Source organism: Hippoglossus stenolepis, chromosome 13, assembly GCF_022539355.2.
Source record: "Hippoglossus stenolepis isolate QCI-W04-F060 chromosome 13, HSTE1.2, whole genome shotgun sequence".
NCBI classification, from domain to species: Eukaryota; Metazoa; Chordata; class Actinopteri; order Pleuronectiformes; family Pleuronectidae; genus Hippoglossus; species Hippoglossus stenolepis.
Window position 1 is genome coordinate 4,348,867 of NC_061495.1, and position 17,948 is coordinate 4,366,814.

Sequence of the window (17,948 nt, forward strand, 5' to 3'; positions counted from 1 at the left end):
GTATCTAAAGGGCCTTGTGGGTACGTACCAGGGAAAGCAGGGGTGGTCTGTCCGAGGGGGGTAAAGGGGGTTTGCTGCATAGCCAACTGGTGGAGCTTGGTCAACTGCTGAAGGGTTTGGAGGGAAAGTAGAACTAAGAGGTTACTGATACACAGGTCACACCGAGAAATGGAGCCAAACAAAAACCAGAGGTGAAGACATGGTGAGGAGAAGGAGGCCATGGAACAGGGAGGTGGTGGGGGACAAAAAACGGAAGAGAAAAAGAGATACGGACGGAGGGAGATTGTCTGTAATGGAGTTGCAAAGTGCGAGGCAATTTTGATTCTCTCTTTTTTTTGTACCTATCTCCCTAGGTCACTGTCTCAGGCTCTGATGTCATTTTTCATTTCACAAAATGGAGAGAGACATCTTCTCATTAACCAAATGCAGGATTCCATTCCAATTTGCCCACTTGATTACGATCTGCCTCTAGTTGGCAGTCAAAACTCATATCAGGTCAGGGCAGCCGCTTACCCCCCTGAAACGGTCACGCACTGTCCATCCCCCCCCGCTGTGTATCATTTCCATCAGGAATGTGGGAAGACGGATGCGTTCCGAGTCTTCTTCTCCTTTTTAAGAGGAGTTTTAATGAGGGTGGAAGAGACTGTCAAGTCTGTACTTGAGCGATCGTACCGTCAACCACCACCTGCACCAGTATCAATCACTGCCCGGCGCTGTATTAGTGGATCTGACACAAGATAGCTCCTGAGAGCTCCCACGACAAGGACAGATGAAGGCAGATTATTAATGGAGAGTATAAGGTCCGCTGGAATTAAAGGAGTGTTGTCATCAAAACTCCCATTAGTGACTTTGGCTTTATAATTGTTACCAGAAGTTACTGTTTGTTATCAACCAGGTCTGGTGAGAGCTCTGTCCAGCGGCTGAGCTGCAGACCAACCTCCATATATGGACAGCAAGTTTTGAAGTCATGATGTATGACTTGCCTTTTAAATAACTTCAAAAAGCTGGTTTGTCCATGTATCTAAATGCTAACTACCATTTTTATTTTTACATCTCATGGCTGCTCCCTGAAAGTCGAAGATTTGATCAGTTTAAGACCCCACATTGGACTGAAATTCTTCAAGTTGAGTCAAGTCGCTCGGCCCACTTGAGGCGTACAAGCAGCAGACTTGGACTCAGTCTGAGAGACACCTAATGAATATCAGCTTTGTCTCAATTCAGGAGCCTTTGTCGGCTGCATCCTTCATCGGCCTTGAAGACTGCGTCGGCCAAAGCAGAATTAGGTGGTCTAGTTCTTCCTATTGCATCACCAGCTTGTCCTGCCCTTAAAGCCATTGCCTAGCAACAGAGAAAAGTTCTTTGGTTGATTAAAAGCGCTGAAAAGATGATTATTTAAAATTATTATACGTTCTCGCCTCTCTTCCCGACGCTATTATCTTTTTGTAAAACAGTTTTGTCACAGAAGTGCAATGAATCATGGGATATGTTGGGTTTGGAAGCTGGACACATTTGTCGACCACATTTGGATGAGCCTTCGAATTGGGACAGTCTAGTCGCGCCTCTGGGACATGATCCGTCTTCAATTGCAGCCTCCAAAGGTTTAGGATCTCTCCATCACACATTAGCTTGGAGGGATAGCTTGGTTTATTTACTAGATTATGTGAACAGTGGTGTCACCCTGACATTTTCTGCTTACCCCTTTTCAAAATATTGTAAACAGCCAAACTCGATTCCACTGAGACAAAACTCTTAAATACAGAAATCATCATTTGAACAAATTAAGAAGAGACTATAGAACTCACATCTGGGTGTGGTATGGCGTACTGTCCCTGAATTGTGTAGGCCTGGAAATATGAAAAATATAAGAAATGACACATTTTTAGCATATTACACCAATTAAAAGGAAAATAACATCAAATGTAGAATAAATCAGCATGTAATCGTTAATTTGTACAGTTTTATACAAACCCCATTTACACTTTGGGCTTAAATAACAATTGCAGAAAGCACATTGCTCCAACCAGCTAAAAGTGTGCTCATGTGCTTGAAGCATCAAAGAGACCTGAATGATGAAGTTCTATACAATGTATATACAAAGTGTTTTCACTTTATTCTCTGAGCATTCATCCCATCAGAGCTCAGGGTCTCTACTTAATCATAGGTCTACTTATCATTACCATATTCACAGAAGTGCCAAAGTGTAGAACAGCTTGTGATTTGTCAACAAATGTCAAGTGTAGTAATACCATGTACATTCAAGTCTTAGAAATGACAACTTTAATGACTGGCAAGCAAGATTACTGTTCACTCACCGAGCACTTTAATATGAACACCTGTACACCTGCTTATTCATGCAAGTATCTGGTCAGTCAATCATGTGGCATCAACCGTGGCATGATAGAGCATATTCAGAGAGAACCGAATAGAAAAACCTGAAGTTACCAGCACTTCTGCACAAAACATGACAGCAAAGCTTTGCTAACCCAGAGAACAACTACTCACAACTATGCTGAGCAGAGAACCATCTCAGAAAGAAGACCACGTTCAACTTTGAGGTGGATGTTCTACAACAGCTGCAGACCTCTGAGGCGGCAGTGGACACAGACTCATCACAACTGGACAGTTGACGACTACATACATTAAGCCGGGTTTGATCGATCAGGATTTCTGCCGAGGCTGCAGATGGTGGAGTCAGAATCTGGCATCAGCAGCAGGTCAACGGCATCTAACCATAGACCCAACCTACCTTATGTCAACAGTCCAGGCTGCTGCTGCTGCTGGTGTAATGATAGGAATGTTTTCTTGGCAGCAGGAATGTGCAGCTGACACATCAGCAGAAAATTATGTGAAACAATAACGTCAACATGGAGCAGAATGTGTCCAACATCCTGTAGAATCACTGCCACAAACGCCTGGGGCTGTTTTGAGAGATGCACGAGGCACTTAACTGTATTTATATAGTGTTTCTAATAAAATGCTCAGTGAGTGTAAGTTCTTACATTATATTACCAGCCATCACTCAAAATGTATATAAAGTGCCTCCACTGCTGCTTGGCAATTTACAGCTTCATCTTCTGTTTAATCTTTTATTCATGAATTCAAGTCGATAAATAAGACGGAAGTTTACAATCCAAGTATAGACAATGTTAGTGTAAAGTGAAGTTACACAACAATTTGGTATTGCCTCACTTTCAAATGACTGGAGTTTGACATTATACAAACAAACTGCTGTTTCAAAAGGAACCATAATGAGAACTAATGACGAATGTTCTTGCCATTTTATGGTGCTTACAGGTACAGAGCTCTCTGCCCCCCCATTAGTTTCCCCAGCCTTACTTGTAAAAAGGGCTGTGGCAGTATAAACGTGTGTATATGAAAGTCAACAGATTTACAGAAGCAGTCAGCGGCTGATGCTGCAGTAAAAGTCTCAGGTTGGCTGAAGGCACAAACTAATGAGCTAAAGCTAGCTCAGCTCTTACCTGACCACCGGAAAAAATGACTGGGGTGGAGGCCGGCTTTGGGCGATACGGGATGGTGGCACCTTTTGGTGGGGACTAGGAAAAAGAGAAGAGAAGGGAGAAGTAGAGTATTTTAAGAAATACAAATGCTTTTCTGATATATGTACACTAAACATGTTAGCTTAGCTTAGCATAAAGAAGGAGGGGGATACAGCTAGCCTTATGGTAACAGATTCTGCTTGATGAAGAGATTGATAACACTCTCAATTCCTGTCGCTTCTGCCAGTAGGAAAGGGAATGAGACGATTAGTTCAATTTCACTGCCTGTCCCAGATCAATCCGCCTATTATGAAGGGCTGGAATCGGAAAGAAACTCTGTCTCTCCCATGGTCATGGGTCCTGTCTTTATTAGGGGAGGGGTTGTGAGCCTATTAGTGTCTTAATCCGAGCCCCTTTCCCATTGGTCAAAAAAACCCACTAATATCCGGCTTTAAACTCCAATGGGAATTGATTCACTCTGCATTCCCTTCAAGGTCAATCGGTCACTCCAGGGTTTTAATCCCCTCCAGCTCCCATCGGTAGTGAAGAAAACAAAACACCCACATGAATTTGCTAATTGGCAAGACAGCAAGGTGAGAGAGCGCCACAGCTTTTAGTGGGTTTGTGACGTCAACCGGAGGAAAGAAAACACACAAACCTGCGAATACCTGCTAATTATGGTGTAAAAGAGGTTTTTACCGACGGACTGACTGAGGGGTCAAGGGTTAAGTTCACTTTTGTATTAAACAAAGGAGAAATACTTTGCTGATCACTGAAGTTGAGAGGTGCAGGTAGGAGCTGGAGTTTGTTGCTGACAGGTTCACTCTGTTTCTGGCCTTTATGCTAAGCTAAGCAAAGATAGCCATCTATTGGCTTTAGCTTCATATTTAGTGTGTTTGATTTTCTCATCTAAATCTCTTCAATGAAGCTAATTAGCCATTTCCCCAAAGTGTCAAACTATTCCTTAGAAATACAGTTTCACTTCTAGTCGTGGAGAATAGAAAAGAAAACGGGTTAGCATGAGTGAAACATGATTCACAGATTAAATGCATCTCCATGTCCCTATTTTGTTTGCAAATGAATCCGCTTGTTACTCTCAGACAGCAGGGAGGTGGTTTTCAGTGAGGAAGCCGAGGAGTTTCCTGTGTGCAGGCTTACTATAATGACACAGAGTTATTGATTCATGCTCAAGACAGTGGAGAGGGCTTAATCAGATTTCCTCCACAGCTGCTGTCCTGTCGTGGGAGGAGTAGCCACTTATGTGCAGTATGTGTTTCAAATACAATATGAGGAGACAGATATTCATGCGACACAAACAAGGCTCTGGTTTTCCTCACAGTTCTGTTGAATAGTTATACGCGTAATTGCCAATGTGTTATCAATTACTTCCTCTACAGATTTGAGTTGCTTTCCAGTAACTGTCCAAAATGCCTCTATTACATAGGTAGACATTTGTCACCTCTGAACAGTGTCTGAATGAGCAGATCTTAAATGAGTCCTAAATGTGTCTTGGGTGTGTTCACACATTCATTAGACATCCACTGATGGGTGTTAATAACAGGTCTGAACAGGGTCATAGACATGCCTAACTTTCTTTATTCTTGTGGAAGCCAATTCAAAAACCTTAGAATATATATTTATAAGGCCACAAGTAGTGCATGGAATCGGTGAATAAGTTAATTGCCAAAAATGCAGCAGAACCCAGATAGAAAATGAGTTACTTCAGATTTGTTAAGGTCTATAAGAATAACAGAACTTCCTTCTTTGTATCATTAGCTCTAAAAGTCAAACATACTCTACCTCCAGCATCACCACACAGATTTGTTTGACACACTGGATGATGGCTTCTGGGGTCCCGGAGATTGTCACAGCACGTTCTGTGGAGTTGGGCAGCATGTCCCCTGCCACCTGGACCTGGGCCCCTGTGGACTGGAGTAGATGACGGCACTTTGAGAAACTTGACAGGATTTTAATTTTTAGTTCATACACTGCAGTGCTCTGAAGGCTCAGAAGTGCCCTTCGACAGGCACTCACTTCCACACACTAAAATTCCGAAAAGTTCTCCATGTGCCAATCAAGCCTCATTCGACCATCTCTTCCTGGTGCAGGCCGGATGAAAAACTGTACCCCTTTATCAACACCCTTGAAAGAGCACCACAATAAATAACCCGTGAGTGATGGTGCACCTGGGAGCACAAAATGCTGCCTGTAGGAGCAGCGGGAAAAACGCCTCTGCTTTTAGCCCCAAATCATCTACCACAGTTAAAAACTTGACATGTGCTATAGAGAGAAAAGTGGTGTCACCCAGAGTTGAGCGGGAGCAATAAACAAAGCTATAAATTACCGTAGATATGACTTTGTCAAATTAAAAGATACTGCATGAACCAATTAAAATCAAATACAGTAAAGTTGATTACAAAAAGGTTGATTACTATAGACAAATTGCGTAGCTTCTGTATTATAGTCACAGAAATTGAAGGAAAGGTAATATTGTGCACTCGCGTACACACCTACACCTACACACACACACACACACACACACACACACACACACACACACACACACACACACACACACACACACACACACACACACACACACACACACACACACACACACACACACACACAGACTCATCTCTCTCTCTCGCTCGCTCTCTCGCTCTCTATCGCTGACACCGACTCAGCTGACGTCTCTGACCTGCTACACTTTAAATTAAGATTTGTATGAAATGACCGCCACAATATCAGCACAAATGTTGACGTTATCCATGAAAAAACAATAAATCCATATCATACCTCTCTCATTTCTTTTATTTTGGAGCCTCCTTTCCCTATGAGGGAGCCACACTGGCTGGCTGGCACAACAAGCCTTAAGGTGACGGGGGGCTTGCTGGTTGCTGGGCTGTTGCTCATGGAATTGATTATGTCCTAGAAAACGAGAACATATATTTTTTATTATTTTACAAGGGTAATATTTTCTCTCACTGTGCCTGAAATGAGCACCGAGGTTTCTGTGAAAGCAGCGAGCGGCTTGGTTCAGGCAGAGCAGATTTCCCACAGGTCACAGAGGACAGAGCGCTGGGTCTCTTCTCTAAGTTCCAGCCTCAGTGGCCGAGTACGTCAATTAGAGGAGACAGGATCAGAGGAGGAGATGGCTGGAAGGAGACGATTTCACGTTTATTACAAGCAAGTGATTCCAAAGTCTGTAATTGCACAGCAGAGAACAGGAATCCTCTCACTGGCGCCTTGAAGTTGGGAGTTTTAGAATGAATCACATTCTCTTCTGCTTTGCTCTTGTTATGAGTTGAGACTATTTTATATGAAATGTAATGTTTAAAATGCAGAAATGTTATAAGTTGGTTACCAATCATTCTAAATCATCAGGATGGTTTAATTGTTTTATAAAAAATGTCAATTGATGATGCTATTCTGGTTTATTTCTTTCTATATATGTAAGTTTTCTTATTTTAAACAATGGCCTCTTGTTTGCCTGTTTTAGGCTGGGCACGTAATATGCATCACACAATAACAAAAGAGAAAAATCTGGCACAAGCAGGAGGATTTACTTTACATGTGTAGAATGGAAAATGTATACAAGCTGAGGGGGTCTGAAAGTACACAGACGGATCATTGTGTCTGCTGTTTTAAATTGAGACAGCAAAGCCTGCGGGAAAATAAAGACAAATGAACACAAATGGAGCCGGGCAGGCAGAGTATGAACATAAAGAGGGCAAAAGGGATTTGAGCTCCTTCTGGACTTCATCCGCCGAATGAGCTCAAAATGTCAATTTGTCAGTGTAAACGCACAAGACTGCATATTTTACATGATATACAAAACGTGTCGTATCAAACCTCCTCAAATTTGTAGGCAATCATGGCAAAAGCCTTGAAGATGGTGTCTGTTGGTCCAGTGATGGTGACAATCCTCTCTGGACAGTTGCCCTCGGAAATATTGATCCGTGCTCCGCTCTGGAAAAAAAGTATGGAGCAAATATACAGAAGTCGACGTGAGATCTTAACCCCGGAATGTATCTTGTCCAAATTTGCATTGTTTATTCATTTCTAATTAAGCGAAAGTCACATGAATAACAAATCTACATGAGATTCTCATTTATTTCAAGATATTTGTGTTGGCTGATTATTAAAATGATGCTTCTCACCTCTTCTCGCATCTTTTTCACTGTTTCCCCTTTCTGGAAAAAAAGAGACGAGCATTTTATGACATGTGCTGCTGTTTTCCTGAAGCTGCGTTCACACCAAACGTGAATGGAATTTTCAAATTGCGTTAATCGCTAAAGTTCTGCAGGATTATTTGGAGCAAAGCGAGTAAACACAACCTGCTGAGAATAATCGTCTGTGAATGTGTGACCGGGCCCCAAAACAAAATGCGTGCAATCTCATTGTCAAAAACAATTTACTTCGCGTTTGGTGTGACCGCACTTTGACAAACAAATACTGGCATAAACACGTCTAATAACAATACATACCTTTCCTATTATACTTCCCACCTCCTGCAATAAAACACAGAAAAGAGAAAACAATCGTGAGTCAGCAGAGAATCCTCTGGATAAATGTGCAGTATTAGCGCTGCTTGCTGTTGTTTTCCCATGGACGAGGTGTCAGAGTGCAGGGTGGTGCAGAGGACACGCGGCTACACTGGGGGGGGGCGTCCAGGGGCTGCACTTTTCATATGCATGTAATCGCTCTTCATGAGGCTGGTGTGGCACAGTGGGCAGAGAGCAGAGGGGCAGGCGCTGCTGGCTGCCGACGTCAAAACTTCCAAACGTCTCCTCAGTGACTGTGAAGGTTGCACCAGTGTGATGTTTAAGCTGCAGAATGCTTGTTGTGCAGAGCCTCCATCCATCTGTATCTATTAAGCACTGCGTAAAAGTCAGACAGTAGAAATACTCTGTTGATGTCCTCAGATGTGTTTTAAGAGTTATTTCAAATTGTAATTTAATCAAATTGCCTTTGTGATTTTGAACTGACTCAACATCTGCTGTCTTCGCCATTTAATCTGCCGCGATTTATTTTATTCTATTACAGCCAGCGACTGTGTAAATCAGTCACTCACGAATTACACGCTGTCTCTTTCTGTGCATTCAGCAACTTTATTACAACAGCTACTCCAGCTCTTAAACAATGAGGCGTCTCTCACATCTGACAAGTACACCATCAATCACATGCACAACCTACTGCTAAAGTAATGCTTTAAACTCGCCCCTGGGAAAACAACACAGTCAGCGCTACAGTGAACCAGTAAGACGGACATTTAACAACCAGCTGCAACCAAAGCCAGTGCACCTTTCATTAGGGAGAATCCGTGATTCCATACTAGGCGACAGATTTGATCCTCCTGGGCATAAATGACACCGGAAAGATGCTTTGCTTCACGATACATTCCTTCGTGCTGGAGGGGTTTTACTGATCTATCTGCTACTTTAAAATACAGGTGCTCTATTGGATTCATTGAAGTCAAGGGTCACACTTAGAGATCATCGTTTTCCTCTTTACAAACTCTGGTGTGTCTTGGATCATTGTCATGTTGGAAACTCCCTCTCGTGCCAATCGTCTTGAGACTGGGAACCATCTTTTTAAAATCAGGACTCGGGCAAACAAAATGTGTTCTACCCTCCACCCCATATCATCCACCCCTCCTCCACCTCTATGGTTAACTGTTGGCACTCGGCAGTCACTCTGATGGTCCTGGCCAGATCCTCAACACACATTCTGGACCTTCATCTCATCCAAACAATATTATTTGGTTTCATGTGACAAATGGATAAGCTGCCGGTATTCATGCAACGTCTAATCTTGCAGTTTAGTGCCATTTTCTGTTCTTGGACGGCGCAAGGGTTGTTTTCATGCAGGAACGGGCCAAGGCAGAAGCACTTATCTGTCTGTTTTTCCAATGCAGGCTTGTGTAAATAGCAAGTTGTGCTCTTATAGGGCTGTGCAAAAATATTAATATACTATAATATACATAAGATCAAATCCCCTACATTTTAAAATAGTAGAACAACGCTAAAAATATACAATAATAATAACTGTAAATAACTGAAAACCCTCCAGGTGTCTATACAGAATGTCCTGTGCTAATCTGCTCATATAAATTCAGGGCAGTGGAGAAACATCCATCAAACCACATACGCCACCTTCAAGGAGACACGACTGAATTCAACACAAAGTCATTCAGACGTCCTTGACAACAAAACTGAAGTGTGGTGGAATGGAAAGTGCACATTGGGTGAATCTGGTGAAAACATGTTTGTGGAGCAGTCTACGGTTCATTTGGATCAGTGTGGTGATGGGTGAAGGAATGGTGCTGGCAGAGAACCTGCACTCGACAGACCTTGCTGAAAATGCTCCAATACCTAACCCAGCCCAGCCAATTGCCACTAAGTGGGGGGGAATGGCCCTTCTGCATCCGTGGAAGACAGATGTGGGTCTTGCTGCCAAAGTCCTCCCCCCTGTGGCAGTCGCACGCCACCTCCTGGCAGGTTCTGGCGTCTGTGTGGGCTTGTCCGGCTCCAGGGTTATTCAAACTATCACCTGGTCACCAGAGTCTGGAGTTTCTGCACGAGCAGCCATGCAGTAGTTGAATCACTGAGCTGCAGAATGCCTGGCACATAAAACGGGGGATGATGTGGCACACCCCCCCACCAATATGTCCTACTCAGTGGAGATGTGTTAGTGTTGGTTTTCCAACTGTCTAAGCGCCAGGAGACCTTCAACCCTCAGTATATTACACACATACAGCACTTTGCCATTTAAAATACTCCACAGACTTGCTCTGATGATAGTTGCCTGTAGCTTACAGTTGTTGTAAAAAATTGCGCACTGCAGTTTTAGCACCTGACTGTAATCGGAGCAAGAAAGCAAGAGCCACATTAACCAGGCATGACTGAACTTACACAAACAGGCCAACACTCACACACCAACTGTGACCACCTCTTAAAGGGTTCGGGGGTTTAGGGGAGGGAGAGAGCCTGCTACTCATAACTGCCTGGAAAGAAAAAACACACAAACAAGATGTCGGTGCCCACTTAGGGTTTACAACCTACACCCTGGGAAATGTGGGAAAAAACCACTAAAGGCTGACAGGAACACACTGAGCAGCCGAAAGAGGAAACACAGCGGTAAAAGCTCGTCACTCTTAAAGTCCTGAAGTGGAGTTTATATTTCCAAAGGCTTTTCAGCAGCCGATGGAACCAGAGAGCTGGAATGTGGCAGAATAAAGTTAAATACAGATGTGCCAACTCTGTAAAACTGCACACAACCTGTACAGTATAAAGACCTACGAAGCTGTAAACTTCACTGGAAGCTGCTGAGCCAGCACCTTCATCCTGAACACCAAAGGTGTCATGTTTTATTCCCTGCAAGTCCAACTTGTCGTTCCTAATATCATAAATAACTTAAAGAAACCTGCGATATGCTATTTCTCATCCTTCCCCACAGCCAGTGGAACACTCGGTGCCTGCTTACTTTTCCGTGCATGAGGAGGCGGATGGTGAGGGTGACATTGAGGCCACCCTCGGACTGGACTTTGGTGGGCTCCATGCTGGGGGGACGTGTGACGGGGTCCTGGAATGGGATGTCCTCAGAAGGAGAAGGAGGAGGGTGGTGTTCCAGCCAGCCGGTCACCTGCCAAACACAAGAAAAACACCTTTTACACTATTTGGTTTACATATATTTACAAACCTGCCTGTTTGGAACGGGCGGTTCTCTTCATCTGTGTTAATGCTGCGGAGCTACTTCAGAATTATTCCTTGTGAGTCGTCCTCAAACAGTTCTACAATCTACAGACACTTCTTATTGTTTGTGTGCAGAGCTTTTTATAAACAGTCTATGGTGCAGAGTGAAGTTAGAAAACTTTGTGTTCCTCCTACCTGGTTTATCTACAATGAACATGTTAAAGTGAATGTCTTTTTCATAAAATGAAACTGAATTTGCTTTATTACTCTTCACATGTGGCTCATATAAAAGTTTGGATGATTTACTTCTACAGACCTAGAAGCAGACGTGTTCAACTCTGTCCGCAAACTGAAGGCACACTCCCCCGCCCCCACTACAGAGCACTGGCTTCCTGTTTATTAAATTTGTATCAATAATTGAGGGGATCACGTGGTCATATTAAAACTGTGAGACACACAAACTGGTTAGTTTCTCATTTTACTTCACATTACTTTTACACCAAATGAGGATTTCGAGTGCTGGGTCTTTAATTGGGGCCTACTGTTCATTAACTGGAGAAATGATTACATTCCAAAAAAAACTTATTTTAGGAGCCTTACAGGCCTCCGTGTCTCGTGCTGCAGACGATACTCCAGACAAACATTTGGGCGAAAACTAAAACACTGGCTTACGACTCAGGAGGGCATCACTTTTACGAGGTCCCCACATAATATTTGCCCCATGAATGATGCATAAATGTGCAGAGAAGATCTGAAGATACCCAAGTGTAATTAGATTCAGCTCCCTAGGGTGTTTTTAAAGTCAACCAATTGTTTTGCTTCTCAAGGAGCAAAGCTGCCAGCCTCTGATATGAAGAGTGTAAGAAATTTGCCACGCTTGAGCTGTGCACCCCATTTGCCACAAAGGAGTGCATTAGAGATTTAACTAAATGAATGCATTGCCTAAACTCCTGAACATGAATCTCTCATGAATTCTTATCATCTTCACGTGACGGTGCAGCACGATGCCCTGGGGAACAATCACCGGGAAAGTCCTCAACTGTACGAGGCTCTTTTCTACGAGTCAGACGAGTTTTCCTCCAGTGCCCCCCAATTACAATGAAATCTAATTACTTTCCTCCCCTTTGCCACCGAGGTGAGCAAGGCAGCTCTGTGTGCACTGATGGCAGCGCCGGAAAGTGAAAGTTACTTTTTATGGGAAAACAGTTATTAGAAAAGACCCATTTATGTGCCTGTATCTTACAAAGTCTACACTATGTATAGAACAGATACATCATGTAAGACTGAACAGAGAAGTTTCTGCATGGTTGCTGAGTTCGGACTGAAACTTTATTCACGTGAATTTAACTTTAAATTGGGCCAGGAACTGATTGGCCCTTTGTTAAATATCCTCACTGGTTTGAACATCTTTCCCTTGGTCAGAAGAGTTGTTCTCTAACTCTGTGGCTATTCAAAGTCACATATGGTCCCCTACCCTGTTGACTGTTGTTATCATCTAAGTCACTGATTTCACGACCAGGTCCACATCCGTATGAGCCAGATTCTAATTATCAGCCAGATGAAACCAGAGGCTGTTATTGTTTTGTGCCCATTCAAGGCAAAACAAAATTAAAGCCTCACAAACTCTGTCCCTGAACAAATGATTAAATGTTAAATGAACCAGGGGAGGAGAGAACCTACAATCTCCAGGCCACATTTAACCCAAGAGACAATCCCTAAACAAATAAAACGTCAGATACAAAACCTTCTAATAAAAGGAATTATTATTTGGGGAAATAAAGGGGAAATTAAATAAAATCGTGGACTAAAATGTCGAAACACACAGGTAGTCGTCACATGTCATAACTAACAAGCATCACGGCGACTGTCAAGAAAAGCAAAGTATTCACAGTTCGCCTGCTGCCCGTCACCACATTAAATTGAACTCAGTGTCCTGGCACTGGCTAGTCCAATGATTTACGACTCGATCTCTGACTTCCTGGTTTGCGTACAGCGCTCAGTTCTTTTCCTGTTGTTGCTGAACAATCTGACCACTGCTTGCTTCACCCCATTGTTCACCCTGGCCCGCACCTATACCTGTGTACCTCTCACTATACGGCAACTCAGCCTCTTTAAACGATCGCCATTGTTTGAACATTTACGACTTTGAGTTCTACTTTTTCACACATGTGCCTCTTCACCGTCACATGGTTAGTTAGCCCCAGCTCATAAAGCTTTGTTCTGCACAATCACTTTCAGCTCTAAAAGTAAAATGAGGACGATTAAAAAATTATGCCGTGAATAGCTTTTATTCATCAGTTCCACTCTAAGCGGCAAAATGCATTAAATAGTAAAATGAGAATGTTTTTCTCTTCCCGTTCGCAGAATTAAAGAGCTGTAGCTAATCCTTTGTTTTCTAACATGACGAAAAAGGATCGATGCTTAAACAACATATTCCTGAAGTGCAAGACTCATCCCTCGTAATATCACAAACAGTTTTAATGTTTAATCACTACTGCTGGAGCCTGGTATTCCTGTCTGGTGATTTTAATGGTCTCATGTGGATCAGTCCTCCTCTGCAAGCACATCATATCCAAGGTCATCTACTGTTTGAAACAGCTTTTACACCGACGCTGGGTCAATAGACACTGACACTTAAATCATGGCCTGATAGACGGTGCGTTCTACTCACAACCTCATTCATACACTATTATATATACATCAACACATCACATTTTTAGCATTGACTCCTTCTGCGCCGTCACAACTTTGGATGGATGATAAAACTTCCCCAGTGTCTCCTGCTATGATCCAGGATGTGACTCCTGCTATGATCCAGGATATGACTAAACCCACTTTACATTGACACCTTACCTCCTAAACCTTTCATCAGAAAAAAGGCCCAGAGAGCATTAGAATGCACAGCAGGTTTCGGAGGGATGCAAGGACATATTTAAAAATATTCCTTATATGACTTCTGTTTGTTCTCCTGGACAGTGAACTCAAACCAGATTAGGAGTGCCTGGTTTGATGGACTGAACTTCTGAGGGCATCTCAGATCTTACAGGCCTGTAGGTCACGTCACAAACTATATCCACAATTGTCACTCAAGTCTCTTTTAAGAAGAACAGGGTCGGCTTGCAACTGTCATGATGACATTCTTTTAGCCAAATCTCTCAGAGGAGAAATAAGCTATATAACCTATTCTTCATCTTACCATGGTGTAGTGGGAGAGTGCTCTGGGAGTAACATTTATGGATCCAGATTTAAAATGGGATTTTTTCACACCTATTCACCCCCAGAAAATGTTCCGCAGCAGCTCAAACCTATGCTTTAAATAAAAAACACAAAAAATGAAGTTTATCCTCCTTTTTTACACTAATGTCTTTGTTTTATTTAGAAAACATATTTAGTGCAGACAAGAAATCTGTGTTCACTATATTTTTTGCTGCAGCAGACTTTCCTGAAAACAGCTCTTCTCCCACTGGGGAAAATCATCAATCATCTCGGTCGTACAACTGAGACAAATTTTGTTTAGAACTTTGTTTCTTTCATCTGATTGTATTATAAATTGTAGTTTATTGTTATGTTTGTTGTCGTCCGCTGCTGATTCGGGGGGGGTTGGACCTTTCTGTTCTTCATTCCTTTCAATATGGCGTCCTCTGTGTCTTTCTATGATCCCAGACCGACTCCATGATGATTACATCAGGTCTCTGTTGGGGCCACACACTGCGACTCCTTGTTCTTCTGTGTGATCGGGCTTGTTATCCAGCTACATAATGAATCTGGGACTGATCAGAAGCAGCCCTGATGGTGCTTCACATTGAATATGAATGTAAACTGCCTGAAACCTTTGCGCATTATTGCAGCTCATCATTTGTGGGAGAGCAGGTAGCTTCCTGGCATCTCCACTGGTTGCCTGGCAGCCTCAGTGACAACAACAAGAGACAGTCTGGCCCATTTTCCCCTGTTAAACTACAACTAGGCATTTTGACATTTTATACAAATTAAACAGCCGAGATACAGTGTTGATTAGTGCAGCTTTTGAGATGCTGGCAGATGCGTTGTTTCCATTAGACAGAGCCTGTGTTTCTGCTCTTTATGCTAAGCTAGGCTAACTGCCACCAGACTTTCACTCTATATTGAACGAGTGCCGTGCCTGGTCTAAACCTGCCTGTTGGGAATGGGCTGTTTGCTCGGCCTGTGGTGAAGCCAGGTTGCCGTATTCTCTCAGTCCACAGAACCCTGAAGCTGCACCACCGCTGCTGCACAGAGAGCTGTTCACCTGTTTATTCAAAGTTCAGTGAAGCACGACTCAGTACGCACAAACAATACGTTGTACGACAGACAAATTAGAATGACTGTGAGAATAAAGATATCTAACACATTGTGTAAAACTGTCACACTTAGTGCTCTAATGCTACTGATGGACCAGGCACTGGCTTCCCATTTGTAGTTAATTTGTTATCTAAAGCTTTAAAGAGTAAATGTCACTGAATGTCTGTGTCATTATCTCAATTTGTCATGTGAAGCCGGTGCTTTTTGGGGTTTGACAGCTGTCAGACAACTGGCACTTTCCACAGAGGATCATCAGGAAAACAGTGATTCTCCCTAATTAATGTTGCAGAGTTTCTCGTTTTTGCTTATTTTTAAACCACAGAACCGAGGTGAATCACGGCGGAGAGCAAATCTCACTGCATTAGGAGTATTGAGCGGGTGGAGGTGCGATAACAAGATCAAATTATCTGTTTGGAAAAGATCATTAATGTTATGATGAATCTCCGTATGCAACCAGCCTGCTCACCTTCACTGACCCTTTTTCATTTATTTAAATGATTTGTGTTACATTTATATGTCAAGGTCGACCTTCTTTCTTTTGCAATTTCCATAACAAATCACCTTTAATGAGTCGCTGTGAATATCATTTCAAAGGTAAACCTTATATACACATATCCATATTTACATATATAATGTTAAGAGGCACTACTGAATGTCTAATTCATCACTCCCAGTATCCATTCATGGTGTTTCCAAGGACAACCAGTGCTTTAGGGATGCAATTATCCTTCGACATGAAGGTGCAGCAGCAGCAGCAGCATACAGCTAACTGGATGTTCCACAGTAATCGGAACAATTCCAAGAAGTAAATTGAATGTTGTCTTAGTGATGACGCCATGTCTGTCATATAGACATAAGTGAATAAATTATTCACAGTTTATAAAAAATAACTGATTCAAGAACAAACAGGATATTCACCTCCACTGTACGTATATATGTATATATATCTATATCTGTATATCTATATTGTTTGCTGTGAATATGTCTGCTCTCATGTCTGTGCACACATCAGTCTGTATTGGAATTCAGTTTGAATGTAGACGACGGCCTCCATTTTATCCTGAAACAAACTGATACCTCTACTCGTGAGAAAGACTTTCTATGCACTCAGAGCAAAGTGCCTCTTCTTGGATGTTGTCTCAAATCACACAATCCTCTGAGAACCTTATCTCCTGAAGCCTTTTTTTTTATTTCCGCAGATGATAAGTGACACAGACAATTTTAGCGAGCACCTAATTGGATGCTGTGTTTCTAAATATAGCACCAAGGACCAATTAAGTGAATTTACTTTGCCGAGAACATCTTTGAGATAATAACCATGAACAAGGAGTCATCCCTCTGTTTGGGTTAATCGTCACCTCCAAGCCGGCGTGGCCTATTAGCGCTGTCAACATTTTCCAGCGTTTCAAAATGGTCTCCCAGCTGATAACATTCATTTGGTGGAAATGGGTTGTTGTAGACAGAGGGAAGGGTGAATATATCCATAGATAAACACGCAGAGGGCTTCTTTGTTAACTGCAGCTCTGCCTGCGAGCAGCCACCGCCGCCCTGCCAGACCCGCCCCTGAAGCGAGCTGCAGACATGTCATCTCCGATCAGTCGGCCTGGTTGAATCCCAAGCTGACGACCCCTTTGCATTGTTCCTCTGCCAACTAGCATTAGCTTAGAGAGCTAAAATAATATATTTGCTCGTGTGTGCGAGCGCTAATAAGTCATGCCAGCTGACAGTTCCCCTTTGTCTTCAGTCTGACTCGTTGAAAAGACGACGCTCATTTTCCTACATGCCGTCCTTAATCATAATGCTTAATGGTGAACTAACCATCCATCCTTCCAACTCGTTAGATCATGATTGAGACAAAGCGTACGGGTGAAGGGGTTTTCTCTGTTATCGTATAAATAGAAAAGCTTCAGATTCGCATGCACACACCCCAACACTTGAAAACTCAAGGATGTAATGGCAGCAAAACAGCCGAGATAATGTACAATCAAGACACAGATGGACAACAGCGCAACAACAAAGCCTCTGATTTCTGTTACTAATCATGAATCCATAGTTCTATAAGAAACATGACATGACTTTAACTTCTCATCTAAATCACGAAGATTCACCGTGAAACTTGTTGTCTGCTCTGATAACTTTTTTCCCCCTAATGATGTCACCCTACATGCACACATAAATCATTGACGAGCAGACAGGCCCTGCAAAAAGATATTTCTACGTTTACCGTTGACTGACAATCATAAACCTCTGACCACACAATTTTAAACACATTTTCTGCCCCATCTGTAATTATTTACACAGTTTTTACCTTTCACGGTTCCAAACAGTTGACCGCCCCCTTTCAGCTGTTGACAAAAGGTTGGCAAAATGGAATCAAAGTATTACATCCCCTGTCGCTAAGACAAGATGCAAAGCTGGCACGCCATTGGCCAAGACA

The 17,948-nt window shown here is 42.7% G+C and overlaps 1 protein-coding gene across 6 annotated transcripts in view; it reads right to left on the reverse strand.

Annotated features, from left to right (window-relative positions):
• The window catches only part of pcbp3 (poly(rC) binding protein 3), a 36,610-nt gene that overhangs the window by 5,913 nt on the left and 12,749 nt on the right, over positions 1–17,948 (reverse strand). For 3 of the 6 annotated variants that reach the window (XM_047342728.1, XM_047342726.1, XM_035175403.2), the window contains exons 3-11: positions 10,986–11,144; positions 7,988–8,011; positions 7,661–7,693; positions 7,353–7,469; positions 6,297–6,428; positions 5,298–5,426; positions 3,480–3,554; positions 1,803–1,844; positions 29–107 (exon numbers count right to left, since the gene is read on the reverse strand). In XM_047342728.1, coding sequence (XP_047198684.1) covers positions 29–107; positions 1,803–1,844; positions 3,480–3,554; positions 5,298–5,426; positions 6,297–6,428; positions 7,353–7,469; positions 7,661–7,693; positions 7,988–8,011; positions 10,986–11,060 — 706 coding nt within the window. In that variant the 5' untranslated portion in view covers positions 11,061–11,144. Of the gene's footprint in view, positions 1–28; positions 108–1,802; positions 1,845–3,479; positions 3,555–5,297; positions 5,427–6,296; positions 6,429–7,352; positions 7,470–7,660; positions 7,694–7,987; positions 8,012–10,985; positions 11,145–17,819; positions 17,918–17,948 lie in introns of those variants that run through there. The other 3 variants (XM_047342729.1, XM_047342727.1, XM_035175404.2) reach the window with 2 other exon arrangements.